Source organism: Ictalurus furcatus, chromosome 25 (assembly GCF_023375685.1).
Source record: "Ictalurus furcatus strain D&B chromosome 25, Billie_1.0, whole genome shotgun sequence".
NCBI classification, from domain to species: Eukaryota; Metazoa; Chordata; class Actinopteri; order Siluriformes; family Ictaluridae; genus Ictalurus; species Ictalurus furcatus.
The window spans coordinates 21,049,073-21,076,928 of NC_071279.1; the positions used below are offsets into that span (position 1 = coordinate 21,049,073).

A 27,856-nucleotide genomic window follows, 5' to 3' on the forward strand; every position below is an offset into this window, starting at 1 on the left:
CTGAAAACACCTGCCTCTAATTTCACCTTCAGATTAACTGCTAATCCTAGCCATTCACATACTTTACCCCTCACAGATATTTAATAATGGCTCACTGTATTCAATAAATAAATGAAAAAGTATAATATTTTTGTCTCATTTGTTTAATTGTGTTCTTTATCTACTTTTAGGACTCGTGTGAAAATCTGCTGATGTTTTAGATCATATTTATGCAGAAATATAGAAAATTATAAAGGGTTCTCAAACTTTCAAGCACCACTGTACATATTAATCTTAAGAGGTTAACAATCAGACGTGTCTCTCCAGGTGTGTTCCAATCTGCAGCATATAGACACCTCAGATGAGTGGAAATGAGAGTGTTTTTTATTTAATCTGAAAGAGAAAAATGACATACTCTGGTGATTTTCGTATAATGTGTGTATTTCTACATTCACATCATAAAGGAATTACCATAATAACTGTAATCTCTGTAAACTGTAACTGTAAACACCACCTTCTGATTAAACTCAGTTTCAAGTAAATGTAAGTAAAGTATGTCAAGTAATTTTTTTTTAGAATTTCAGTTCCTAATGTATGTTTATATTTAATGTCTTCCTAATGAAAGTACACAGTCCTTTACTCATTTGGTTATTGTTACAGATGTAGTCAATAAAAATAATGTTTTAGGCTTTTTTCCTTAAACTTTTCCAAAATGTTCTCTTTCCGTTTCCAAAATAGAAATGAATAATTTCCTTTCCAGTCTTTCTGATTACAGCAGCTCTTACACACAAATCTACAGAATCCAGGCCAGATTAAACACTGAAGAAATGCTGAGACATAAACTGTACTTGGGAAGTGAAAATCTTTAGTCTACGTGAACTTCAAATGATAGACTGGAGTCAGTAATCACTCCAAGGTCTTTTACTGCTGCACATGATGAAACAGAAAGTCCATCCAGAGTTACTGTGAGATCAGAAGAAACCAGAAGAGATCCTAGAAGAAGTACTTCTGTCTTATCAGAATTAAGTAAGAGGAAGTTAATAAACATCCAACGTCTAATGTCCTTTACACATTCCTCAACTTTATTAAGCTGCTGTCTGTCCTCTGGCTTCGCTGAAACATACAGCTGTGTATCATCAGCATAACAGTGGAAGATAATTCCATGTTTACGAATAATTTGACCTAGAGGTAGCATATATAAAGTAAAAAGTAATGGGCCTAAAACAGAACCTTGTGGAACACCAAATTTAACCTCGGTATGCGTGGAGAAGTCTTCATTTACATCTACGAACTGATAACGATCGGTCAGATAAGACCTGAGCCAGGAGAGGACTGTTCCCTTAATGCCAACAACATTTTCTAATCTATCAAGGAGAATAGTATGATCTATAGTATCAAAAGCTGCACTAAGGTCGAGTAACACAAGCAACGAGACACAACCCTGATCAGAGGACAGTAGTAGGTCATTTACTACTTTAACTAACGCTGTCTCTGTGCTATGATGAGGTCTAAATCCTGACTGATACATTTCATGAATGTTGTTCCTATGTAAGTACGAGCATAGCTGCTGTGTACAACCTTTTCTAATATCTTGGCTCAAGGTTGGCTTATTTAATCATTGATTTAATAACTGCTAATTTTACGTGCAATTAGTGCTAAGGGAGGAGTTGATTATGTTTAATAGAGGTTTTATGTCTGAGAATCTGTTTAAGGAGATGTGACTCTGGACAACCTCACTGACCTCACATGCATCACACAGTAACACAAGCGAATACCGTGAGACGGAAAGTGTGTTCTTGTGCGTCACTGGTCAGTCCCCCCCTGTTTCCCAGAATGCTCAGTGGCTGGTGGGTGGAGTAAAGATGAGTGTGACATCATGGTTTTTGGTGAGCAGCTCCGGCACTCGGCACCGGTTGCCGCGGGAGATGATCTTTGTGGGCCGTGAGGACTGTGAGCTCATGCTGCAGGTGAGACTTCATTAAATACACATACACACACACACTCTGTGGTCACTAAAACAAATTCAGAATATTTATTTATCTGAAACTGGCCTGTGATTGGATCAGCTATAATGATGTCATGCGTTTATCATCTTCATGATGTGTGCAGCCGCTTCAGCCGTTAATTCATCCTGATTAACAATAACAAACTACTAACGTATTAATAATGATAAGACGTTGACCTGTCTGTCTGTCTGTCTCTCTTTCTGTCTCTCTCCCTGTCTCTCCCCTTGTCTCTCTCATTCTATCTCTCTCTCATTCTGTCTCCCTGTCTCTCTCCCTGTCTCTCCCTTTGTCTCTCCCCTTGTCTCTCTCATTCTATCTCTCTCTCATTCTGTCTCCCTGTCTCTCTCTCTGTCTCTCTCCCTCTCATTCTGTCTCCCTGTCTCTCTCTCTCTGTCTCTCTCCTGGTCTCTCTCATTCTATCTCTCTCTCATTCTGTCTCCCTGTCTCTCTCTCTGTCTCTCTCCCTCTCATTCTGTCTCCCTGTCTCTCTCTCTCTGTCTCTCTCCTTGTCTCTCTCATTCTATCTCTCTCTCATTCTGTCTCCCTGTCTTTCTCTCTGTCTCTCTCCCTGTCTCTCTCTCTGTCTCTCTCCCTGTCTCTCCCCTTATCTCTCTCTCTGTCTCTCTTCCTGTCTCTCTCCCTCTCTCTGTCTCTCTCCCTGTCTCTCCCCTTGTCTCTCTCTCTGTCTCTCTCTCTCATTCTATCTCTCTCCCATTCTCTCTCCCTGTCTCTCTCCTGTCTCTCTCTGTTTCTCTCTCCCTGTCTCACTCCTTGTCTCTCACTATGTCTATCTCTCTCTCACTCTGTCTCCCTGTCTCTCTCTGTCTCTCTCATTATATCTCTCTCTCACTCTCTCTTCCTGTCTGTCCCTGTCTCTCTCCTTGTCTCTCTCCCTGTCTCTCTCCTTGTCTCTCATTCTGTCTCTCTCCTTGTCTCTCACTCTGTCTCTCTCTATCTGACGCTCTGTCTGTCTCACTCTCTCAGTCCCGCAGTGTGGATAAACAGCATGCTGTGATTAACTACGACGCTGGTACAGATGAGCACTTGGTGAAAGATCTGGGCAGTTTAAACGGGGTAAAATTAACCTCTCCACTTCACTTACAACATCATTTTATTATCTATTTTACACAGCAGTAATAAATAATAAACAATAAATAATAAGTAAAAATAAATTTAAAAATAAGTATCACATGATAAGTACACTGTCACATTACAGTAACTCAAACACCAGAGTCCTTATAAAGGGTACTCATCTACACTATCTGGCCAGAAGTATGTGGACACTTGCCCATCACACCTATATGAGCTTGTTGGACATCCCATTACAAAACTAGGGGTGTTAATGTGGAGTTTCCCCCCTTTGTGCTTTGTGGCTACAACAGGCTCCATGCTTCTGGGCAGGCTTTCTACAAGATTTTGGAGTCTGTGGGAAATTGGGCCTAAAACAGAACCTTGTGGAACACCAAACTTTACCTCAGTACGCACGGAAAAGTCTCCATTTACATCTACGAACTGATAACGATCGGTCAGATAAGACCTGAGCCAGTAGAGGACTGTTCCCTTAATGCCAACAACATTTTCTAATCTATCAAGGAGAATAGTATGATCTATAGTATCAAAAGCTGCACTAAGGTCAAGTAACACAAGCAACGAGACACAACCCTGATCAGAGGACAGTAGTAGGTCATTTACTACTTTAACTAACGCTGTCTCTGTGCTATGATGAGGTCTAAATCCTGACTGATACATTTCATGAATGTTGTTCCTATGTAAGTACGAGCAGAGCTGCTGTGTACAACCTTTTCTAATATCTTGGAGATGAAGGGGAGATTTGATATAGGTCTATAGCTGGACAGTTGAGAGGGGTCAAGGTCAGTTTTTTTAATCAGGGGTTTAATAACTGCTCATTTAAATGATTTAGGAACATAACTAGTGCTCAGGGAAGAATTGATTATTTTTAGAAGGGGTGTGATTACTTCTGGAATAATCTGTATGAGGAAACATGTAGGTAAGAGATCTAGTATACAAGTTGATGAGATTAATGAAGCTACTTCGGTCTCTCTAAGGAGAGTAAGACATTCTAATGGTTGATCTGGTATTATTATATTATTATCTACAGGATTAGTTATTAGACTGTCTGGTTTTAAATTAATTAATTAATTAAATTTTTTGCCTGATATTTTCAGGTTTTTTCATTGAAAATAAATCATGAAATCGTCACTGCTACATATTGATGGTGTGCATGTTTCTGTTGTGGTTTTATTCCTAGTTACAGTTTTAAATAAGAATCTAGGATTCTTTTTGTCTGAGGTTTGAGATGAAATTTGCAAATTCACAAAGGAATTCAGACTATGGTCCTGGGAGTCTGTAGATAATAATTAGTGGAATCAAATGAGTAGACATTTTTTATGGCTACATATGATATTTACATTTATGGCATTTGGCAGATGCCCTTACCCAGAGCGACATACAGATGTCTCTTTCTATAAATATATCCTGATACTGGTTCACTAGGTCACGGACTAAGAATACCATCAGTCTTATAACTCTGTTGGGAGGTAATATGGTAAGAAAAACACACAGACAACACATTTATTTTTCAATGAAAAGTGCTAGTTTAAGTACTATAGGAAGAGGTAGGTCATTAGACGAGGTTTGAAACCGCCAGTGACTCAGCTGTTTGGACATCTAGATGAAGATCATTCCACCTCCGAGGTGCCAGAACAGAGAAGAGTCTTGATGAAGGTCTTCCTTGTACCCTGAGAGATGGTGGCACCAGTCGAGCAGTGCTATAGGTTCGGGGGGGGTGGCGGTGCAGTGCGGGGTGTGATTAGTGCTTTGAGGTAGGTGGGTACTGGTCCATTTGTGGCTTTGTAGGTAAGCATCAGCATTTTAAATCTGATGTGGGCAGCTACAGGAAGCCAGTAGAGGGAGCGTAACAATGTGTTGGTGTTGGAGAACTTAGGAAGGTTGAAAACCAGTCGTGCAGCTGCATTCTGGATCAGTTGTAGAGGTTTAATGGAGCTCAGAGACAGACCGTCCAGGATCGTGGTGCAGCCAACCTGTCTCAAAATAATAAGCAGCTGAACCATCACCAGAGTGGCCTGTGTGGATAGAAATTGATGAATCCTTCTGATGTTGTAAAGGAGAACTCGTCATGAGCAATGTGAGAGGAAAAGGACAGTTGATTGTCCATGGTTACTCCAAGGTCGCGTGCAGTGACCAAAGTTGGGATCAGAGAGTTATGGGGTAGAGATATATTAGTATGAAAAGCTTCAAACGCATTGAATTTATGACTAGGATTTTATGTGATGCTTAGATTATCATTATAAATGAGTGATTTGGCTTAATCCCATTTCTGTTAAACACATTATATTAAACTCCTGATCAGTGATGGTTTCATTAACAATAAGTGCTTTAGATGTAAGAGAGCTAATATTTAACAGTGCTAGCTTCAGATCAAAGTTGCATTCAGTATGATCTCATTTTATGTTAATTAGGTTACTAAAACAAACTTCCCTGAATATTTCTACATTTATGTTTATCTCGGTGAATAGGCACAGTCTGGATATTGTGGAACTTAGGTGAGGACTCAGTGCAGCTAGCAGATGGTCAGTTTAGCCTGCTTGTCTGCTCCCTGGCCTTGGCTCTGGATTGTTACAGATTAACTAGACCTGTTCTGAGACTATGTGTTATGCTGCAACAAATAAGAGCAGCACCTTCCCGAGTGAGATGGATACCGTCCCGCCCTAACAGCCCAGCCCTGCCCTCAAAACTACTTCAATTATCTATAAAGCCCACATTGTTTTCAGAGCACCACCTGGACCTCCAGCAGTTCAGCGACCATAACCTGCTGTAAGCTACATTTCACAATATTAGCAGTTACAGTTTACTGGGGCAGACCGACCAGGGCTGAAATTTCAGACATTTTGCCCTCAAATGAACATTTAAAAAGTTCAACAAAACAGACTTAATGTAGAAACTGTAATGAATTTCCTGGTTACACAACTGCACTATTTGAGCATGTAGTATTAGCACTTTTATAGAAGGTGTGTATTTATTTATAATCGCACTATCCAGTGTCACCCAGATGAGGACAAGTTTCCTTTTGAGTCCGGTTCCTCTCAAGGTCCTCATATCGTCTCAGGGAGTTTTTCCTCACCACCGTCACCTCTGGCTGCTCATTAGAGATAAATCCATACATTTAAAATCTATATCCTGAATTTATATATTTCTGTAAAGCTGCTTTGGGACAATGTCCACTGGTAAAAGCGCTATACAAATAAAACTGAACTGAATTGAATTGAAATGTTATGAGCTGACATGTGGTAAAGGAAGCGTCGCCACATTAAAGTCACGGAGCTCTTCAGTGTGATTCGTTCTACTTGTGTGTCTATGGAGATTACACATACGCTTGATTCTGTGCACATGTTTGCAGTGGGTGTGGCTCAAACACCTAAACTCATTAGGAGGGGTGTACACATACTTTTGGCCATAGAGTGATGTACATTTAATTCTGTGTGTGTGTGTGTGTATTCTAGTGTTTGAGACAAAGCTTTAACACATACTAGGCGTACAGTCTAACTGAGATACAAATGTGATCTAATTAATACAGATTAATATTCAGAACTCGGAACCCTAAACTTCTAATGTTTGTGTGTGTGTGTGTGTGTGTGTGTGTGTGTGTGTGTGTGTGTGTCAGACCTTCGTGAATGACCTGAGGATTCCTGATCAGACGTATATCACACTCAAACTATCTGACATCGTTCGCTTCGGATATGATATCCTTCTGTCTGTCTGTATATATAATAAATATTTTTAAATGAAGCTGAAGTTGTAGTTGCAGCTGAAGTTTCAGCTGTTTGAACTAATCTGTTGTGTGGTGTGTTTGTGTGGTGTGTTTGTGTGAGTGTGTGTATGTGAATATTTAACTTTAACTGTGAGAAACATTCCCATGTGTATGTTCTGGAGCGAAGTCAACATCGAGTACCGGAGGAGGCTCTGAAGGTCAGTTCATATCTTACACACACACATACAAATTATTATTATTAATATTATTATTATTATTATTATTATTATTATTATTGATGTGTGACTGCGCTGTGTTAAATGGTAAATGGTCTGCACTTATATTGCGCCTTTTAACCTTAGCGGTTCTACAGCGCTTTACAGTGTTTCTCATTCACCCATTCACACACTCACTCACACACACACACACACACACACACACTGCAAGTATCATGGAATGAAACTGCCAACCCTATGATTAGTGGAGAACCCACTCAGTCTGTGACGGTTTGTGACAGAACAATGTGTGATGGAGCGGCGTGTGACGGAGCGGCGTGTAACAGAGCGGCGTGTGACGGAGCGGCGTGTGAAGGAGTGGCGTGTGACGGAGTGGTGTGTGACGGAGCGGCGTGTGAAGGAGTGGCGTGTGAAGGAGCGGTGTGTGACGGAGCGGTGTGTGACAGAGCGGCGTGTGAAGGAGTGGCGTGTGAAGGAGCGGTGTGTGACGGAGCGGTGTGTGACAGAGCGGCGTGTGACAGAGTGTGATGGTGTGTGACAGTGTGTGACAGAGTGGTGTGTGACAGAGTGTGATGGTGTGTGACAGTGTGTAACAGTGTGTGACAGAGTGGTGTGTGACAGAGTGGGCAAGTCATAAGGACTTGCACGGGAAGATAGACGCTCCCGTCCTCCACAAGCCTCCCAGCTATGGGTAAATAGTAAAGACTGGACTCGGCAATCTGTGCGGAAGAACCACTTAACCGGCCAATGGGCAGAAAGGCGATTCCCAGCAAAGCGTTGTGGAGCGCTTTAAGAGCATGGCGAGTCACAAAGGTCGTCAAGGTTATCCACTGCACTCAACTCCGACTCCAGCCATCTTGACCTTGTCTTGCTGTTGGACCCAGTTGGTTTTGGGCGAGAGAGTGAGGTCGATGAAATGCGCAACTCTTCCTCACTTTAAACCAAGTCACTGCGCAAGTCATTTTGTCATCTACCATCCATCCGAACCTCCAAGTCCTGTGGAGTTTCCAATGGCGTCAAGCAGGGTTGTGTCCTGGCGCCGACCCTGTTCAGCCTCATGTTCTCCGCAATGCTGACTGACGCCTTTAGAGACAGTGATGTTGGGATAGGCATCAAGTACCGCACAGATGGTAATCTGTTCAACCTCAGGAGGCTCCAAGTGAAAACCAAGGTTTCGACAGACATTATCAGGGACTTCCTCTTTGCTGATGAATGTGCCCTTAACGCTAGCACAGAAACGGACATGCAACGCAGCATTAACAGGTTCTCCAGTGCCTGCACAAACTTCGGTCTCGCCATCAGCACCAAGAAGACTGAGGTCATGCATCAGCCAGCCCCAGGGAAGCCCTATACAGAGCCCAACATCACTGTCAATGGTCAGAGACTGAAAACAGTGATTGGTCACTGTACACTTTCAGCTTGGTCTGGATGGTGATGCATCTTCGGTTCCAAACCTTGGCATGCAGTCTCCCGAAAGCTGATCTGGCTCTCGCAATAGATGACGAAGTTAACGTCCGCATTGCGAGAGCCAGATCAGCTTTCGGGAGACTGTATGCCAAGGTTTGGAACCGAAGAGGCATCACCATCCAGACCAAGCTGAAAGTGTACAGGGCAGTTGTGCTCCCCACACTGCTGTATGCATGCGAAACATGGACAGTGTACCAACCTTATTCCAGGAAACTGAACCATTTTCACACCACCAGTCTCAGGAAAATCCTTGGCATCAAGTGGCAGAACAAAGCCCCAGACACTGTGGTTCTCATTCAAGCAGGCCTCCCTAGCATCTTCACCATCTTGATGATGACCCAGCTACGCTGGGCAGGACATGTGGTACGCATGACAGACCAGCGTCTACCAAAGAGACTCTTCTATGGCGAGCTCCAGTGTGTGACAGAGTGTGACAGTGTATGACAGAGTGGTGTTTGACGGTGTGTGACAGTGTGTGACAGAACAGTGTCTGACAGTGTGTTACAGAACGGTGTATGATGGAACAGTGTATGACAGTGTGTGACAGAATGTGTATGACAGTGTGTTTCTGCCCCCTGCTGTTCAGCATGAGAAATACACCAGCCAGCTGCAGATGGATTTAAAAATCTCTGAGCTGAAGAAGAAAGAACTGCAGGACGAGAGGACGAAGACAGACAGGTCTGATCGCAAGAGTGTCACAGGTAAGAGAGAGAGAGAGACAGAGAGAAAGACAGGTGTCTTAGAATTATTATTTGAATAATGGTTTTATATAGTTTTTTGTTTGTATTAATTCAACAGTCTGTGTGTGTGTGTGTGTGTGTGTGTGTGTGTACACAGAAGGCTCTGTGAGTCGTCCCACTCCTTTGTACGGTCAGCCCTCATGGTGGGGAGAAGAAGATTCAGGAAGTAAAGATTTCATTAACGAAGGACGTAAAACAGACGAGAGTCGATCAGGTACACACCTCACTCAACACCTCACTCAACACCTCAACTTATCTCACTTAACACATCACTTATCACCTCACTTAACACCTCACTTAACACCTCACTTAACACCCCACTTAACACCCCACTTAACACTGCACATAACACCTCACTCAACACCTCACTCAACACCTCACTCAACACCTCACTTATCATCTCACTTAACACCTCTCCTAACTCCTCACTTAACACCTCACGTAACACCTTACTTAACACATGCACCTCATGTAACACCTCACTCAACACATGCTCCTGACTTAACACCTCACTCAACACATGCTCCTGACTTAACACCTCACTCAACATATACTCCTGACTTAACAACTCACGTAACACCTCACTTAACACCGCATGTAACACCTCACTAAACACCTCACTCAACGCATACTCCTCACTTAACACCGCACGTAAGACCTCACTAAACACCTCACTCAACGCATACTCCTCACTTAACATCTCATGTAACACCTCACTTAACACCTCACTCAACACATGCTCCTGATTTAACACCTCACTTAACACCTCACTTAACACCTCTTTTTACAGCTCAGTTAACACACACTACTCACTTAACACCTCAATTAGCACCTTAATTAGCACATACTCTTCACTTAACACCTCACTTAACAGGTGCTCCTCACTTAACACCTCAATTAAGTTGTCATTTCCAGAGCCCTATCTCCCTGCAGTTCTCACCTGGTTTCCCACTGAAGATAAGCAGGGTTGAAGCTGGACAGTACCTGGATGGGAGACCTCCTGGGGAAACTAAGGTTGCTGCTGGAAGTGGTATTAATGAGGCCAGCAGGGGGTACTCGCCCTGTGGTCTGTGTGCGGTCCTAATGCCCCAATATAGCGACGGGGACAGTATACTGTAAAAACAGCAGCATCTTTCAGATGAGACGTTAAACCGAGGTCCTGACTCTCTGTGGTCATTAAAAATCCCAGGACACTTATGGTAAAGAGTAGGGATATAACCCTGGGGTCCTGCCCAAATTCCCCCATTGACCCTTCTCTATCACCCCCTAATAATCTCCATCGGCTATCTCGTCCTTTTTAACAACAAATACAGTCTTCGCAGGCGAAACCCAGGGTTCAAACCAGGACTAGACATTCGGCATTATTAATTCTTTAAACAATCAGTTTAAGAGGCCACACCTGGGTAATAAGAAACACCTACAGTATCAGTCACATGTTCCAATATTTTTGATCACTTGAAAAAATGCATGGGTTCAAACAAAAGATGCCATGTTCTAAGTTGTTTAACACATCTAGATGTAAATATGAGGAAATAAAAGCTGGAATGCTGATATATCATCTCATATTCATGTTTTGATCTCAAACCCAAATGTCTTCAATGTATAGTGAAAACAACAGAATTGGCCTTGCTGTTCCAATACTTTTGGAGGGGACTGTATATCTGGCCACATATACATATTTTCTGTTGCTTGTTGACAGAAGTCCTGAAGGAAGAGGAAGTGAGCAGCTCTCTTCAGGAATTTCGTGATGGCCAAAACAAGTCTACGTTCCTATACCACCGAGAGCCAAGTTATTTTGAAATTCCCACCAAGGAGATTCAAACACACTCCAAATTTGCAGAAATGGAGCTGAATGACATTCCCACTAAGGACACAGATGTTTTACCAAAATCCACTCCGCCTGTTTACCAGAGCCACGCCTCATTCACCATCGAGTTCGATGAATGTACGCCAGGAAAAATGAAAATCAAAGACCATGTGACCAAATTCTCCTCTCGTCAGCGCAGTAAACAGTTAAGTGCTAAAGTGACCAGTGCTGCACCCACTGAGGTCCAGTCTCCAGAGAGCAAGGTTGCTGATTGGCTGGTTCAGAGTGATGTTGGCATGATGTCATCAAGACGGCCGACTAGCGATGATGTCTACAGCACCAAGAGTGACCTCGCGATGCACATCAGGACGCTCAAAGGTCAGTTAACATTTTCAGTGTTAATCACTATTGTTTATACTGATCATATTATCAATACTTGTCAATTTAACGATTTTTAAGCAGATTTGTAAGTTGTATAAATTGTATGTGTATATATATATATATATATATATATATATATATATATATATATATATATATACATATATATATATATATATATATATATATATCTCACAAAAGTGAGTACACCCCTGACATTTTTGTAAATATTTGATTATATCTTTTCATGTGACAACACTGAAGAAATGACACTTTGCTACAATGTAAAGTAGTGAGTGTACAGCTTGTGTAACAGTGTAAATTTGCTGTCCCCTCAAAATAACTCAACACACAGCCATTAATGTCTAAACCACTGGCAACAAAAGTGAGTACACCCCTAAGTGAAAATGTCCAAATTGGGCCCAATTAGCCATTTTCCCTCCCCGGTGTCATGTGACTTGTTAGTGTTACAAGGTCTCAGGTGTTAATGGGGAGCAGGTGTGTTAAATTTGGTGTCATCGCTCTCACACTCCCTCATACTGGTCACTGGAAGTTCAACATGGCACCTCATGGCAAAGAACTCTCTGAGGATCTGAAAAAAAGAATTGTTGCTCTACATAAAGATGGCCTAGGCTATAAGAAGATTGCCAAGACCCTGACACTGAGCTGCAGCACGGTGGCCAAGACCATACAGCGGTTTAACAGGACAGGTTCCACTCAGAACAGGCCTCGCCATGGTCGACCAAAGAAGTTGAGTGCACATGCTCAGCGTCATATCCAGAGGTTGTCTTTGGGAAATAGACGTATGAGTGCTGCCAGCATTGCTGCAGAGGTTGAAGGGGTGGGGGGTCAGCCTGTCAGTGCTCAGACCATACGCCGCACACTGCATCAAATTGGTCTGCATGGCTGTCGTCCCAGAAGGAAGCCTCTTCTAAAGATGATGCACAAGAAAGCCCGCAAACAGTTTGCTGAAGACAAGCAGACTAAGGACATGGATTACTGGAACCATGTCCTGTGGTCTGATGAGACCAAGATAAACTTGTTTGGTACAGATGGTGTCAAGCGTGTGTGGTGGCAACCAGGTGAGGAGTACAAAGACAAGTGTGTCTCGCCTACAGTCAAGCATGGTGGTGGGAGTGTCATGGTCTGGAGCTGCATGAGTGCTGCCGGCACTGGGGAGCTACAGTTCATTGAGGGAACCATGAATGCCAACATGTACTGTGACATACCGAAGCAGAGCGTGAAGCAGAGCCTGCAGGGCAATATTCCAGCATGATAACGACCCCAAACACACGTCCAAGATGACCACTGCCTTGCTAAAGAAGCTGAGGGTGAAGGTGATGGACTGGCCAAGCATGTCTCCAGACCTAAACCCTATTGAGCATCTGTGGGGCATCCTCAAACGGAAGGTGGAGGAGCACAAGGTCTCTAACATCCACCAACTCCGTGATATCATCATGGAGGAGTGGAAGAGGACTCCAGTGGCAACCTGTGAAGCTCTGGTGAACTCCATGCTCAAGAGGGTTAGGAGAGTGCTGGAAAATAATGGTGGCCACACAAAATATTGACACTTTGGGCCCAATTTGCACATTTTCACTTAGGGGTGTACTCACTTTTGTTGCCAGCGGTTTAGACATTAATGGCTGTGTGTTGAGTTATTTTGAGGGGACAGCAAATTTACACTGTTACACAAGCTGTACACTCACTACTTTACATTGTAGCAAAGTGTCATTTCTTCAGTGTTGTCACATGAAAAGATATAATCAAATATTTACAAAAATGTGAGGGGTGTACTCACTTTTGTGAGATACTGTATATATGTATATAAGTATATATAAGTAAAATGTTTCTGCACTCACTGATGTAGGTCACCATCATGAAGATGGCACTCAAAGTGATTCTGAAGATCCTGTAATAAAAGGAAAGAGGACTAAATCTCATCACTCAGTCCAATCGGAGGAATCAAATATGCCAAAAATATTGGAACCATCTGATTCTTACAAACCTCCATCACCACCTAAAAGTATTCATGACTTCTCTAGTGTTCGTGAAGGAACTGGAGTAGAAGAACCTTCACCTTCAACTCAAAGCCAAATGAAATGTGGGCATCAGGAACCTCTGAGTCAGCAGGCCTTTATTATTGAATTTTTTGATGATAATCCACGTAAGAAACGTTCCCAGTCTTTTACCCACAATTCTGTGCATGGTGACAATTATTCAGCTCTCAAAGCAAAACTAGAACGGCGTAAAGGAGGTGAAAGGCCTGCTTCTGTTCATGGGAATATTCCTCCTACACAACAGATCACAGTCCCTCTAAAGGGCTTAAGTCATGGCATTCATCAAAGATCGAGCTCACTAAAGAGGGAGAAAACGGAGGATGCCGTGAGCAAGGGTGGCATTTCCCCTTCGTCTTCGGGCACTTCCTGTTCCATCACTTCTTCGTCCTCTCGCTCTTCCCCAGCAATCATCATCAAACCTTTTGGCAGCATTGGAAAGAAATCTAAACTTGCTCAAGAATTTGCTAACGAGTTTCTTAATGAATCCTCACCACCAATGTCAGCACCACCAGTGATGATGTCACCATCACACACCCATCTTCCATCTCCGGAGGACACACATGTATGTGCGCCGTCCTCCATGTCTTACCCGGCCTCTCCATCCCAAATACACACACACCATCTGCCCCAAACACTTCTTCCTGCTTCTTCTCCAATTTCTGTCCCCTCTCTCCCTTCATCTGTGGGTCCAGATTCCAGCGTTTCAACATTACCTCAATTTTCTCCTATATTTGGGACTGAGGCAGATTCTAAAGCCCTTAGAACACACCCTAAAGGCCCAGGGGCAATTCGTACAGAGGAGGAGGACAGTTTGAGTGATGCTGGAACTTACACTATTGAGACTGAGTCTCAGGATAAAGAAGTGGAAGAAGCTCGCAGTATGATTGATCAGGTAAAAATCAGAAACATATGCAGTCATGCACGAAGGTACACCACAAATATTTTATTTAATGAGTTATCAAAAACTATTGCACACAATGAATGAAATCTATTTTTACATGTCTTACAGGTTTTTGGAGTACTGGATGCTCCAGAATACAGTGGTGTTTACAGACCAGTCATCAATGAGCAAGATATACTAAACCAAAACCAAACTGAAATCATGCGCACATCAGCAGAAGATCTTAATGATCTTAATTCCAGCATCAGTGGAGATACAGAAAGCTTTCTACAGGTATTTGTGACAATGTTTACTATTAAAAGTATAGAGTAGAGTATTTATTATTCAAAACATAGGGGTGTATTCAGAGTAGCACTCAGTGTGTGGTTGTCATGTTAGAAAGTGGATTACCGATGCAAGTGCAGATTTTCAAACATTTAATAACCAGTAAACACAATACAAAGGACTCTACAACAAACATGTAAAACACTGTGGCAAAAACTAAACATGGTAGCATAGACAAAAGCATGGATAGATGATAATGTGAGACAAGGAAAGCGGTGCAAACAGTGGCATATATACAAGAGTGCTCATTAACCGAAACGTAAATCAGGTGCAGGTGGTCATGTGACATTGATGAGTATGGTGCAGTGGCTGCTGGGAAATGAAGTCCAGAGTTCCCTCCTTGATACATGACAGTGGTGAGGATTTAATTACAGTTTGATGTAACTGCAAAATTTCACGTTGTAGTTTTTTCTCTCTAATTAATTTTCTTTTATGAGGAGCTCCATTATCTAGAGTACAGTGGAACACTGACTCCTTCAGTCACCTGAACAAGTTCTGATGGTCAGATGGTGATCCAATCAAAGTTGACAACTCTGGGAGGTTATTGTTTAAACTCTGTGCTTATAGTTTAAAGAAATTTATACAATTAATTTTATATCCGGAATTTACAGTGTCCTGCACTAATATTGGCACCCTTGGTAAATATGAGCAAAAAAGGCTGTGAAAAATTGTCTTTATTGTTTAACCTTTTGACCTTTTGTTTAAATAATTGACAAAAATACTCTACTTTCATGGATATCAAACAATTACAAACAAAACAAATGTTTATCCAAAAAAAGAATCTTTGTTAAATCATATCTCTGTGATTAAAAATGAACTTGAGTAAGAGCATAAGTTTGGCCAGTTAAACCTACTCTTAAAAGTAATTTTTTTTTCAAAAAGTTACTGAAGTAAATGTAATGAAGTAGATGTAGGTCATTGCCACCCACCTCTGGGTCCTGGTTGTGTTCTGATTAACCCCTACTGACTGTAGAGACTGAATCTTAAGTAGTCTTTCCTTCTTTCTGTCTCTGATTATTATCAGGTTTAAATGCGAGTGCTTGAGATTAAATCTTCAAATTGTTTAGGTCTCCTGTTCCTGAACCTTGTTTACAAATGGTTTGTTCCAGATTGTTGTGATGTAAATGTTCTTTATTACATTTAGGCACATTCTGACCTGAGTGCACCTAAGTGGGTGTCTCGGTGGGCGAGTTTAGCAGATACTTACAGTGACTCAGGAACTGCAATGGCACCTTTAGGAAGTCCACCACAAGGAACCGTTTCACACAGAGGTGAAGTGTTTAACACTCCTATAGTGTTCATTACTTCCTTTACCCTCCAACATCTCTTTAAACTAATGTGTTTTATAACATTAATATAAATATAAATATAAGGTTAACATATAACCGTTTCAGATTTAAATATCATGGAATATTGTGGTGCTAATTTTGTCTTTGCAGATGTAAAAGCAGTACTGAGCCAAACTGTGAATCATTCAGAATCAGAGTGTATCCAGAGCTCCAAAACCAGACGTCTTCTTCCTCAAGTTCCTTCTGCAGGAGAGAAGCAGGAGAGTAAACCTCCCTGTATTCTGATCCGGACTGAACCAAGTGTGGAGTATGAGCCACCTGAAAAAGTTTCTACTACATCACAGCCAGATTCCACTCAGAGGTTAAAGGTTCACGAAGATGTGGATCAGGATAGCCTGAGTGACACCAGCCGTTCTGATGATAGCTCAATCCTGGACAGGAGCTCAAAGAGTCAAGAGCAGTACAGAACGACAGCATCATTGTTATCTGAAAACATCCAGCCAAAATCCACTTCTTTCTACATTGGCTCTGAGGAGGGCTCTTACAAATCAGATGCTTCCCGGAGTCCGGTTCTTTCTCAAACTGAGCGAGCTCCTTCTCCCAAGATGCCTCCAACTACTGTCCTGATACGACACCTGAGTAGCCACGAATCCAAGCGAGCTGTGAAGCCAAACTCATCAGCACCGAATCTCCAAACCCATAACAAAGATTCTGTTCCCACCAAAGAACCTCCATCATCCTCTTTCGTTCGCCAGGAGAGCTTCACCAAAGATCGACCAAGTGACAACATCCAGGTTAAAAGGTTGCCTCACATCTCTAGTCATCCCACTTTACGGGATTTAGGCACCCTGGGAAGTGAACAAGAAGCTTTATCAAAGGAAAACAAACAATCCACATCTTCTCAAAGGCAGATAAAAGGATGTTCTCCTGAACAGGTTGAAGATTCTCTTTCTGGTGAATCAGATGTGGACACAGCTAGCACAGTGAGCTTAGTGAGCAGTAAAAATGTGCCTATTAGCACGGTTAAGAAGCGTACGTCATCTACTGTACATCGTAAGGATAAATCCTCTGCGGGTTTGTCTTCTCAGGAGAAAACCAGACAACCAACAGCTCGTGAGCGACTTTCAGAAAAACGTCGCAATCATCCAAATACGGAAAACAGCACCGCTAAATCTGAACCTGCGCGTCGTCTCCATTTACGCCGCAGCACTGGAAATAGTGGCTCATTAGATTTTTCTGACAATCAGCAGATTCATAGTCAAACTGAAACCGCATCTTCTGATCACGAATCAACATCACGACCTTCTAGTCGCAAGAAACTCTCAGTGTCTCTGCAAAACCAAGATTCGAACAAATCCAATAAAGCGGCTCATCAGGTTCTCACTCGGTCCAACAGTCTCTCGGCTCCCAGACCGACGCGGGCCTCCATGCTGCGCCGCGCACGCCTTGGAGAAACATCCGATAACGAAGGCGTGGAAACGGATCGCGCGTCTCAGGGTTCAGAACACACGAAAACCTCTGGAGACAGCAAAAAGCTCTCAAGATTGGACATTTTAGCTATGCCACGTAAACGCACTGGATCATTCACCACCCCCAGTGATAGCGAATCACTGAACAAACAAACACACGTTCGTCCGTCTGATACTAACGCTAATGGGCGGAGAATGTCCGCAAGTGAAACAAAACCAACCAATAAAATTTCTCCAACAGCAGAGAAACATTCGTCCAATCACACACGCAGCAATCAGACTAAACACACGGGCACAAGCAGTGAGTATGGCACAAACATATCCTGTGTACATTATGGGTCATAAATGTGAGGACACATCAACAGTTATGTTCATTTTCAGTTATCAAACACTAAGTCCATTATTTTCCTCAAAAGTAATTGTGTAATTATGGAATATTTCATTTTCTGGATTTTCATCTCAGCGTTCTGCTGCTTGTTCTTCTGCAGGTTCTCATCGGAGACAGAAAGGTTCGGATTCCTCCACATCAGAGGAAGAACGTGATGTCAGCTCTAAAACTAAATGCTCTCAGACTTCAACCTCCACACAGACACAAACTCCGCAGAGACTCGTTCCCACTTGTCTGGAAATAGAGGATGATGAAGCACAAAACGAGCACTACCAGAACTGGACCAATCAAAGTGCAGAGATCGCCAGGTCAGATGAATAATTCATTAATGATTTAATAAACTGAATGCTGATTAACAGCAGCTCTCTGCTCTGTTCACTAACACAGTAAAGGCTTCAGTCTATGTGTGTGTTGTACAGGCTGAGTCAGGACTTGGCCAAAGATCTTGCTATTCTCGCACGTGAAATCCACGATGTAGCCGGAGACGCTGACACACACACACCTGCAGCGACGGGGTACAGCAGTCCACCAGGCTCCATCCCACATACACCTGCATCCACTATCTCCGCCCGAGAGGAGGTGGGACCAGCACTTTGAACAATATTTTCAAATAAAAGTACATGTTTATATAGAACTTACCTTTTACCATTTTAATTCCCTAGTTATTGTACTTAATACATTTTTGTAATTGATAGGTTCTTCTTTCATCTTTTCTTGCTTAGTTTAATGTAATGCTTAGGACACTGGAGCTGGAGAACTCACAGATGACATTTGCTCATATCATCTGCTTTAGCATCAGTAAACTAGCTGTGTTTCAATTAAAATAGATTTCGACTCAGTTTATTCATTTAGAAAGCTCTTCATGCATGTAGCATCTTTATTCATCTCTAAATGTCTGAGCGGCTGTGCTCAAAAGTTTTTTTTGCTGTAGAATAATTAGGTGCTGCCATACTGAACACTATGTCTTAGTGTCTGAGTGTCTGACTGTCTGGGTGTCTGACTGTCTGAGTATCTGACTGTCTGAGTGTCTCAGTGTCTGAGTGTCTAGTATCTGACTGTCTGAGTCTCTGAGTGTCTGAGTATTTGACTCCCTGAGTCTTTGAGTGTCTGACTGTCTGGGTGTCTGACTGTCCGGGTGTCTGAGTATCTGAGTGTCTGAGTGTCTGAGTATCTGACTGTCTGAGTGTCTGAGTATCTGACTGTCTGAGTCTCTGAGTGTCTGACTGTCTGAGTGTCTGGGTGTCTGACTGTCTGAGTGTCTGGGTGTCTGACTGTATGAGTCTCTGAGTGTCTGAGTATCTGACTGTCTGAGTATCTGAGTATCTTACTGTCTCAATGTCTGAGTATCTGACTGTCTGACTGTCTGAGTATCTGACTGTCTGACTGTCTGAGTATCTGAGCATCTGAGTGTCTGATTCTCTGGCTGTCTGAGTGTTTGAGTCTCTGACTGTCTGAGTATCTGACTTTCTGACTGCGTGAGTGTCTGAGTCTCTGAGTGTCTGAGTCTCTGAGTGTCTGAGTATCTGACTGTCTGAGTATATGACTGTCTAACTGTCTGAGTGTCTGAGAATCTTACTGTCTGAGGAATTGAGTGTCTGAGTATCTGACTGAGTCTCTGAGTATCTGAGTATATGACTGTCTGAGTCTCTGACTGTCTGAATGTCTGACTGTCTGGGTATCTGACTATGTGAGTGTCTGAGTCTCTGGCTGTCTGAATGTTTGAGTCTCTGACTTTCTGACTGTGTGAGTGTCTGAGTATCTGACTGTCTGAGTATCTGAGTATCTTACTGTCTGAGTATCTCAGTGTCTGAGTGTCTGAGTATCTGAGTATATGACTGTCTGAGTATCTGAGTATCTTACTGTCTGAGTATCTGAGTATCTGAGTGTCTGAGTCTCTGACTGTCTGAGTGTCTGAGTATCCCACTGTCTGAGTCTCTGACTGTCTGAGTGTCTGAGTCTCTGACTGTCTGAGTGTCTGAGTATCTTACTGTCTGAATGTCTGAGTATCTGACTGTCTGAATGTCTGACTGTCTGGGTATCTGACTATGTGAGTGTCTGAGTCTCTGGCTGTCTGAATGTTTGAGTCTCTGACTTTCTGACTGTGTGAGTGTCTGAGTATCTGACTGTCTGAGTATCTGAGTATCTTACTGTCTGAGTATCTCAGTGTCTGAGTGTCTGAGTATCTGAGTATATGACTGTCTGAGTATCTGAGTATCTTACTGTCTGAGTATCTGAGTATCTGAGTGTCTGAGTCTCTGACTGTCTGAGTGTCTGAGTATCCCACTGTCTGAGTCTCTGACTGTCTGAGTGTCTGAGTCTCTGACTGTCTGAGTGTCTGAGTATCTTACTGTCTGAATGTCTGAGTATCTGACTGTCTGAGTGTCTGAGTATCTGACTGTCTGAGTGTCTGAGTATCTGCCTGTCTGAGTATCTGAGTGTCTGAGTATCTCAGTCTCTGACTGTCTGAGTCTCTGACTGTCTGAGTATCTGAGTGTCTGAGTATCTGCCTGTCTGAGTATCTCAGTCTCTGACTGTCTGAGTCTCTGACTGTCTGAGTATCTGAGTGTCTGAGTGTCTGAGTATCTTACTCTCTGACTGTCTGAGTCTCTGACTGTCTGAGTCTCTGACTGTCTGAGTGTCTGAGTGTCGGAGTGTCTGAGTCTCTGATTGTCTGAGTCTCTGACTGTCTCAGTGTCTAAGTATCTTAATGTCTGAGTATCCAAGTGTCTGAGTGTCTTACTGTCTGAGAATCTGAGTGTCTGACTGTCTGAGTGTCTGAGTATCTTACTGTCTGAGAATCTGAGTGTCTGACTGTCTGAGTGTCTGAGTATCTTACTGTTTGAGGATCTGAGTGTCTGAGTATCTTACTGTCTGAGTATCTGAGTGTCTGTGTATCTGACTGTCTTACTGTCTGACTGTCTGAGTGTCGTGCTCTGTAGCTTATTTTACAGTAATGACTTTTTATTTCCTACACATCACAATTCTACCTGTACATTGATTACATTAAATGTGCGTGTTGTGTCCTTATGCGTATTTCTGCTGCAGTTGGTGCATCACATTCCAGATGCCAGTCTGAGTTATCAAAAAGTTCCCGCAGGTTCCCCGAGTCCAGTGGATCAGGACAGTGACGGAACCAAACGACGTCCTTGGAACAGAGAAGAGGTTTTTATAACCGATGCCTTTTCGTATTAAATGAGTGAAATTTATGCAAATGAGTTTAACATTGATTTATAAAAGGAGTTTTTGCTGCAGGTGATTTTGGACAATCTGATGTTAAACCCAGTGTCTCAGCTCTCACAGGCCATCAGAGAGAACACAGAGCAACTCACAGAGAAAATGAAGTGAGACATCACACACACTTTACATCACACGCACTTTACATCACACGCTCTTTACATCACACTCTTTACATCACACGCACTTTACATCACACTCTTTACATCACACGCTCTTTACATCACACTCTTTACATCACACCCTTTACATCACACGCACTTTACATCACACTCTTTACATCACACGCACTTTACATCACACTCTTTACATCACACGCTCTTTACATCACACTCTTTACATCACACCCTTTACATCACACACACTTTACATCACACCCTTTACATCACACGCACTTTACATCACACTCTTTACATCACACGCACTTTACATCACACTCTTTACATCACACGCTCTTTACATCACACTCTTTACATCACACCCTTTACATCACACACACTTTACATCACACGCACTTTACATCACACGCTCTTTACATCACACTCTTTACATCACACGCACTTTACATCACACTCTTTACATCACACGCTCTTTACATCACACTCTTTACATCACACCCTTTACATCACACGCACTTTACATCACACTCTTTACATCACACGCTCTTTACATCACACTCTTTACATCACACCCTTTACATCACACGCACTTTACATCACACGCCCGTTACATCACACGCCCGTTACATCACACGCCCGTTACATCACACGCCCTTTACATCACACCCTTTACATCACACGCTCGTTACATCACACGCACTTTACATCACACGCACTTTACATCACACGCTCTTTACATCACACTCTTTACATCACACCCTTTACATCACACGCACTTTACATCACACTCTTTACATCACACGCTCTTTACATCACACTCTTTACATCACACCCTTTACATCACACGCACTTTACATCACACGCCCGTTACATCACACGCTCTTTACATCACACTCTTTACATCACACGCACTTTACATCACACTCTTTACATCACACCCTTTACATCACACGCTCGTTACATCACACGCACTTTACATCACACGCACTTTACATCACACGCTCTTTACATCACACTCTTTACATCACACCCTTTACATCACACGCACTTTACATCACACTCTTTACATCACACGCCCTTTACATCACACGCTCTTTACATCACACATGAGGAGAAGATGGAGTAAGGGATTTTACTTTATTCTCAGATTATGGAACTCAGTGATGTGTGTGTGTTTTCCAGATCTTTATTCCACAATACCACAGATGTTTGGGAGGAGATTGAAGCAAAAATGAATGCTGAAGATGAAGTTCCTATAATTAAAACTTCCAACAAAGTAAGAAGTTCCGTTCTCACTGAGATTTACATCATTTATATATTATTATGATTTAGATCGTACTCTACTTAATCACTATTTCTTAATTTTTCCAGGTTTTTTTTCTGTGTTTTGATTTGTTAAATGTATAATGCATATAATAAAATTGTATAAATGATCGAGAAAATTTATACATTTAAAATCTATATCCTGTGTTTATATATTTCTGTAAAGATGCTTTGGGACAATGTCCACTGTTAAAAGCGCTATACAAATAAAACTGAATTGTATAGTATTTTATAACTTGAAAAGCTAATATATTTCATCATAAATCATTAAAAAGTAAATGAATTTAAAGTGACGCTGCTGGAAAAATAAGCGTTTAGCCAAATCTGTAGAAGAAAATAATATACATGCAGGGCAGAAGGAATTTTGGGCCTGAAGTGTGTTAACATTACAAACTGCATATTTAACTTAATGTTCATTATATTGTCGAATTAACCACATCCAGACCTCACATTTAGCTGCTGCTTTAACCCAGTCAATGTGTTTCACTTTAATTCCAAACACTGAAGCTGATGTGAGTTTACAGTATCTCACAAAAGTGAGTACACCCCTCACATTTTTGTAAATATTTGATGATATCTTTTCATGTGACAACACTGAAGAAATGACACTGTGCTACAATGTAAAGTAGTGAGTGTACAGCTTGTGTAACAGTGTAAATTTGCTGTCCCCTCAAAATAACTCAACACACAGCCATTAATGTCTAAACCGCTGGCAACAAAAGTGAGTACACCCCTAAGTGAAAATGTGCAAATTGGGCCCAAAGTGTCAATATTTTGTGTGGCCACCATTATTTTCCAGCACTGCCTTAACCCTCTTGGGCATGGAGTTCACCAGAGCTTCACAGGTTGCCACTGCAGTCCTCTTCCACTCCTCCATGATGATATCACGGAGTTGGTGGATGTTAGAGACCTTGTGCTCCTCCGCCTTCCGTTTGAGGATGCCCCACAGATGCTCAATAGGGTTTAGGTCTGGAGACATGCTTGGCCAGTCCATCACCTTCACCCTCAGCTTCTTTAGCAAGGCAGTGGTCATCTTGGACGTGTGTTTGGGGTCGTTATCATGCTGGAATATTGCCCTGCAGCCCAGTCTCCTAAGGGAGGGGATCACGCTCTGCTTCGGTATGTCACAGTACATGTTGGCATTCATGGTTCCCTCAATGAACTGTAGCTCCCCAGTGCCGGCAGCACTCATGCAGCTCCAGACCATGACACTCCCACCACCATGCTTGACTGTAGGCGAGACACACTTGTCTTTGTACTCCTCACCTGGTTGCCACCACACACGCTTGACACCATCTGTACCAAACAAGTTTATCTTGGTCTCATCAGACCACAGGACATGGTTCCAGTAATCCATGTCCTTAGTCTGCTTGTCTTCAGCAAACTGTTTGCGGGCTTTCTTGTGCATCATCTTTAGAAGAGGCTTCCTTCTGGGACGACAGCCATGCAGACCAATTTGATGCAGTGTGCGGCGTATGGTCTGAGCACTGACAGGCTGACCCCCCACCCCTTCAACCTCTGCAGCAATGCTGGCAGCACTCATACGTCTATTTCCCAAAAACAACCTCTGGATATGACGCTGAGCACGTGCACTCAACTTCTTTGGTGGACCATGGCGAGGCCTGTTCTGAGTGGAACCTGTCCTGTTAAACCGCTGTATGGTCTTGGCCACCGCTCTGCAGCTCAGTGTCAGGGTCTTGGCAATCTTCTTATAGCCTAGGCCATCTTTATGTAGAGCAACAATTCTTTTTTTCAGATCCTCAGAGAGTTCTTTGCCATGAGGTGCCATGTTGAACTTCCAGTGACCAGTATGAGGGAGTGTGAGAGCGATGACACCAAATTTAACACACCTGCTCCCCATTCACACCTGAGACCTTGTAACACTAACAAGTCACATGACACCGGGGAGGGAAAATGGCTAATTGGGCCCAATTTGGACATTTTCACTTAGGCGTGTACTCACTTTTGTTGCCAGCGGTTTAGACATTAATGGCTGTGTGTTGAGTTATTTTGAGGGGACAGCAAATTTACACTGTTACACAAGCTGTACACTCACTACTTTACATTGTAGCAAAGTGTCATTTCTTCAGCGTTGTCACATGAAAAGATATAATCAAATATTTACAAAAATGTGAGGCGTGTACTCACTTTTGTGAGATACTGTATATTTGAGTTAATAATAATTTGTGTGTTGCAGGAAATCTCGTCCATCCTTCAGGAGCTGAGGAGAGTCCAGAGACAGCTGGAGGGTTAGACATGACGCCTTCACATTATTTTACTTAGTGCTTAGTGTGTACACATGTTCAGATTTGGTTCATGTGCCTTAGCATTCTTTATTTCTGAAACTCCTCAGTGATAAACTCAATCGTGGAACCTGGAGGAGGTGTGAAGATAACAGCACCACCTGCAGCAGGAAAAAAAAGATCTACATCTGCAAATGCTAAACGAGGTGGTAAATATCCTGTGTGAGGAATGTGAAGTCTGTTTTAGTCTAGTAATAACTGCTGAAAATGCCTTTATGCTCTATAGATCTTTACTACGCTGAAATATATGCTGTATTAAATGTAAACCTGCTGCTTGCTTCAGATAGGAGACAAACTGTGTGTGTGTGTGTGTGTGTGTGTGTGTGTGTGTGTGTGTGTTTCCATATTAGATGTCAGCACAAGGGGATGAGTGTGTGGCAGTACTATATCTGTTGACATAAATTCACTAAATCTCATTGTGTATTTACAAAGAAAAAAAGATTTGTAATGTAAACCTGTGTAAACCTGTACCTGGGGCTATTACTTGGTGGACTCGACAGATTCGGAAACAGCGAAACAAACTGGCCATAGTTCAGATTTCTGCAGCAGATTCTCTGTAACAGCCAAACACTTTATATAAATTATTTTTGTCACAGTTTAAAGTAGCTAAAACATTTACAGACATTTGTGTTGTTCCGTAATGTTATACAGATTTATACAGTGCCTCCAGAAAATATTCAGCCCCTAGTGATTATTTCTCTTTTTGCTGTATTGCAGCATTAAATTTGAATTTGTTAGAATGGGATTTTTCTGCTCCTTTTGAAGTGACTGCTCACAGAAATAAAAGTAAATATTTAGACGTCCTCAGGATGATGAGGTCTAAAACGACAAAAAAGTCTAAAACGACATAATTGATGTGTTCATCCCCTTTTATTTTAGCATCTAAATTAGGACGAGTATTTGTTTTTCAGAGTGCACATTAAATACATTAAACAGGGTACACCTGTATTCATTTTAAATCCACCTGCATCAGATTGTATGCTTGCTCTCACAGCTGAAATGGCAGATCAGATCAGTTTTGCTGTCATGAAGCTTGCCCATGAAGAACTGCCCATGAAGTTTTTAAAACCATGGCAGTGCTTTGACTCTTCCTAGATCTACTGTGAAATTCCTTGTAAAAAGGGGAAAACATATGGAACAACACAGACTTTACCAAGATCAGGCCAAACTGAGTGCTCAGGCAAGAAGTGCAATTGTCAGAGAACTGTCCAAGAGTCCAGCTACAACAGTGTTACAGAGCTGAAATAGAAGATCCTGGGCAGACCTCAAGAACATCATCAGCTCTTCACAGATCCGGTCTCTGTGGGACAGTGGCCAGACGGAAGTCACTTGTGAGAAAGTTAGAAAACCTGAGAGCTTTTGGAAAAAGATTTTGTGGTCTGATGAGACTAAAGTGGAGGCATTTGGTCTCAAGCCGAATCATAACATTTGGCACAAACCAAATACATCCCAACACCCATTTAACACCACTCCTGTGATGAAGCATGGTGGTGGCATCATCAAGCTCTAAGTTTGCTTTTGAGCAGGAGGAACTGGAAAGGTTGTTTTCATCACAGGAAACATGGATGAAGCCAAATATGAGCAAATTGTTGAACAGAACCTCTTCCAATCTGCCAAAACCTGAATTTAGGGCTAAAATACATGGTCCAATAGGACAATGACCCAAAGCTCAGGGCAAAAGAATGGCTGAGGTAAAGATACTTTTTAAATAATTCTGAGAACCTCTAAATATGTTTTATTTTATGATGTCGCAATACAGCAAAAAGAGAAGTCATAACTAGAGGGGTGAATAATTTCTGGATGCACTGTATAACTCCCCTCCCCATGTAAAATTATAATATATAATAAATGTGTGGTGCAGTGCATTCTGGGTATGTTGTCAAATTGGCCAAAAGATGAAGGGGAAGTGGACGAGGGGCGTGCTAAAACCAGGACTGGAACACAGACAGTGATGTTATTTGGTGTTTTACGTTTGAGGTTAATCGTTCTTAGGAATCTGCATTATAACTGTGCTATGCATTAACATACACACACGCGCACACACACACACACACAGAGAGAGAGAGAGAGAGAGAGAGAGTGATATAACTGTGTATAAGTATATATTACATTTCCTGGTGCATGATGTAAATTATATGAATGTGACTCAATGCTAATGAGAATGTGGCTAAAGCTAAACAGCACTAAGCAGCTCAATGCAACAGAAATATAATAATGTGAGTTGAAATATAATAAAATTACAGTATTTATGAAGATTTGCTGCAAAAATACTGTACAAGAACAAAAAACAGTGACGACAGCATCCAGAAGTTTCATCAGTGAAGGAACATTTGCACCTTTTACTCACTGATCCACAGTTTACAGAGATTCATTATTTAACTTAATGAGCTTCTTTAAACACTAATATTCTAATATTAATATTCTGCCTTAGACTCCGCCCCCTTTAACACTCGTGTCACTCATTAGGAACCTTTTTATTATTTTTACCCCAATTTAGGTCTCGTGAGGATTTAATACTGAAATTGTACACCTTGGTATTTGGAACTCGAAAACTAAGTGCTATTCGGACATTACGTGAGTCGGAGTGGGGGCGGAGTGGGGGCGGAGTTTGTTTAACCCAGACGCGTGCCTCAGTTGCGTGGGATTCTGACCTTGAACTCAAGCACATTGGCTCGAATATTAAGTGCAGCTGTCTGACAGTTTAATGTAAACACAATATGTCACATTGAAATGTATGTTTTTTCTGTAAATTCACTTAAAATTTATTTTCCTGTGATCTCGACTTAATTTTCCTGTGCACTGAACATTCATTTTTTGAATGGGTTTTTTGGTTAAATGACTGAAATAAGGTCTGTGGTTAACACAAGCTCAAGATATGTTCACGTTTTATACTACATCATAAAATACATCAATAATACCCCACTCAGAATAAAAAAAAGCTTTTACGTGACTTGAAAAAGACGGTTGCTAACAAGTGGCTAACTTTTACTACGGAGGTTGTCGGGGACATTAAACGTCATCATGCTGAACAGGAAATCTCATCT

At 42.0% G+C, this 27,856-nt stretch overlaps 1 protein-coding gene across 3 annotated transcripts; it reads left to right on the top strand.

Annotated features, from left to right (window-relative positions):
* Window positions 1-787: 787 nt before the first annotated feature.
* Window positions 788-27,596, top strand: cep170bb (centrosomal protein 170Bb). Of its 3 annotated transcripts, XM_053614358.1 has the most exons (18): window positions 788-1,946; window positions 2,970-3,059; window positions 6,688-6,766; window positions 6,934-6,992; window positions 9,064-9,178; window positions 9,315-9,431; window positions 10,917-11,402; window positions 13,273-14,354; window positions 14,472-14,636; window positions 15,832-15,958; window positions 16,127-17,746; window positions 17,934-18,141; window positions 18,253-18,412; window positions 20,879-20,995; window positions 21,086-21,174; window positions 22,369-22,462; window positions 24,707-24,758; window positions 24,863-27,596. In XM_053614358.1, exons 1-18 carry the CDS (start codon window positions 1,842-1,844, stop codon window positions 24,976-24,978), a joined length of 4,881 nt encoding a protein of 1,626 aa, XP_053470333.1. In that variant the 5' UTR covers window positions 788-1,841; the 3' UTR covers window positions 24,979-27,596. The 3 variants fall into 3 exon arrangements, with proteins under 3 accessions (XP_053470333.1, XP_053470330.1, XP_053470331.1); XM_053614355.1 differs by lacking the exons at window positions 788-1,946; window positions 2,970-3,059; window positions 6,688-6,766; ... (2 more) ...; window positions 24,707-24,758; window positions 24,863-27,596 and having other exon boundaries at window positions 8,931-9,178; window positions 21,071-21,288; XM_053614356.1 differs by lacking the exons at window positions 788-1,946; window positions 2,970-3,059; window positions 6,688-6,766; ... (2 more) ...; window positions 24,707-24,758; window positions 24,863-27,596 and having other exon boundaries at window positions 8,931-9,178; window positions 10,920-11,402; window positions 21,071-21,288.
* Window positions 27,597-27,856: the final 260 nt, after the last annotated feature.

Coding starts and splice junctions, on each gene's coding strand:
- cep170bb (XM_053614358.1), top strand. CDS start 1,842: ATGAGTGTGACATCATGGTTTTTGGTGAGCAGCTCCGGCACTCGGCAC. Junction 1,947..2,969: donor ACTGTGAGCTCATGCTGCAG/GTGAGACTTCAT, acceptor TCACTCTCTCAG/TCCCGCAGTGTGGATAAACA. Junction 6,993..9,063: donor TACCGGAGGAGGCTCTGAAG/GTCAGTTCATAT, acceptor CCTGCTGTTCAG/CATGAGAAATACACCAGCCA.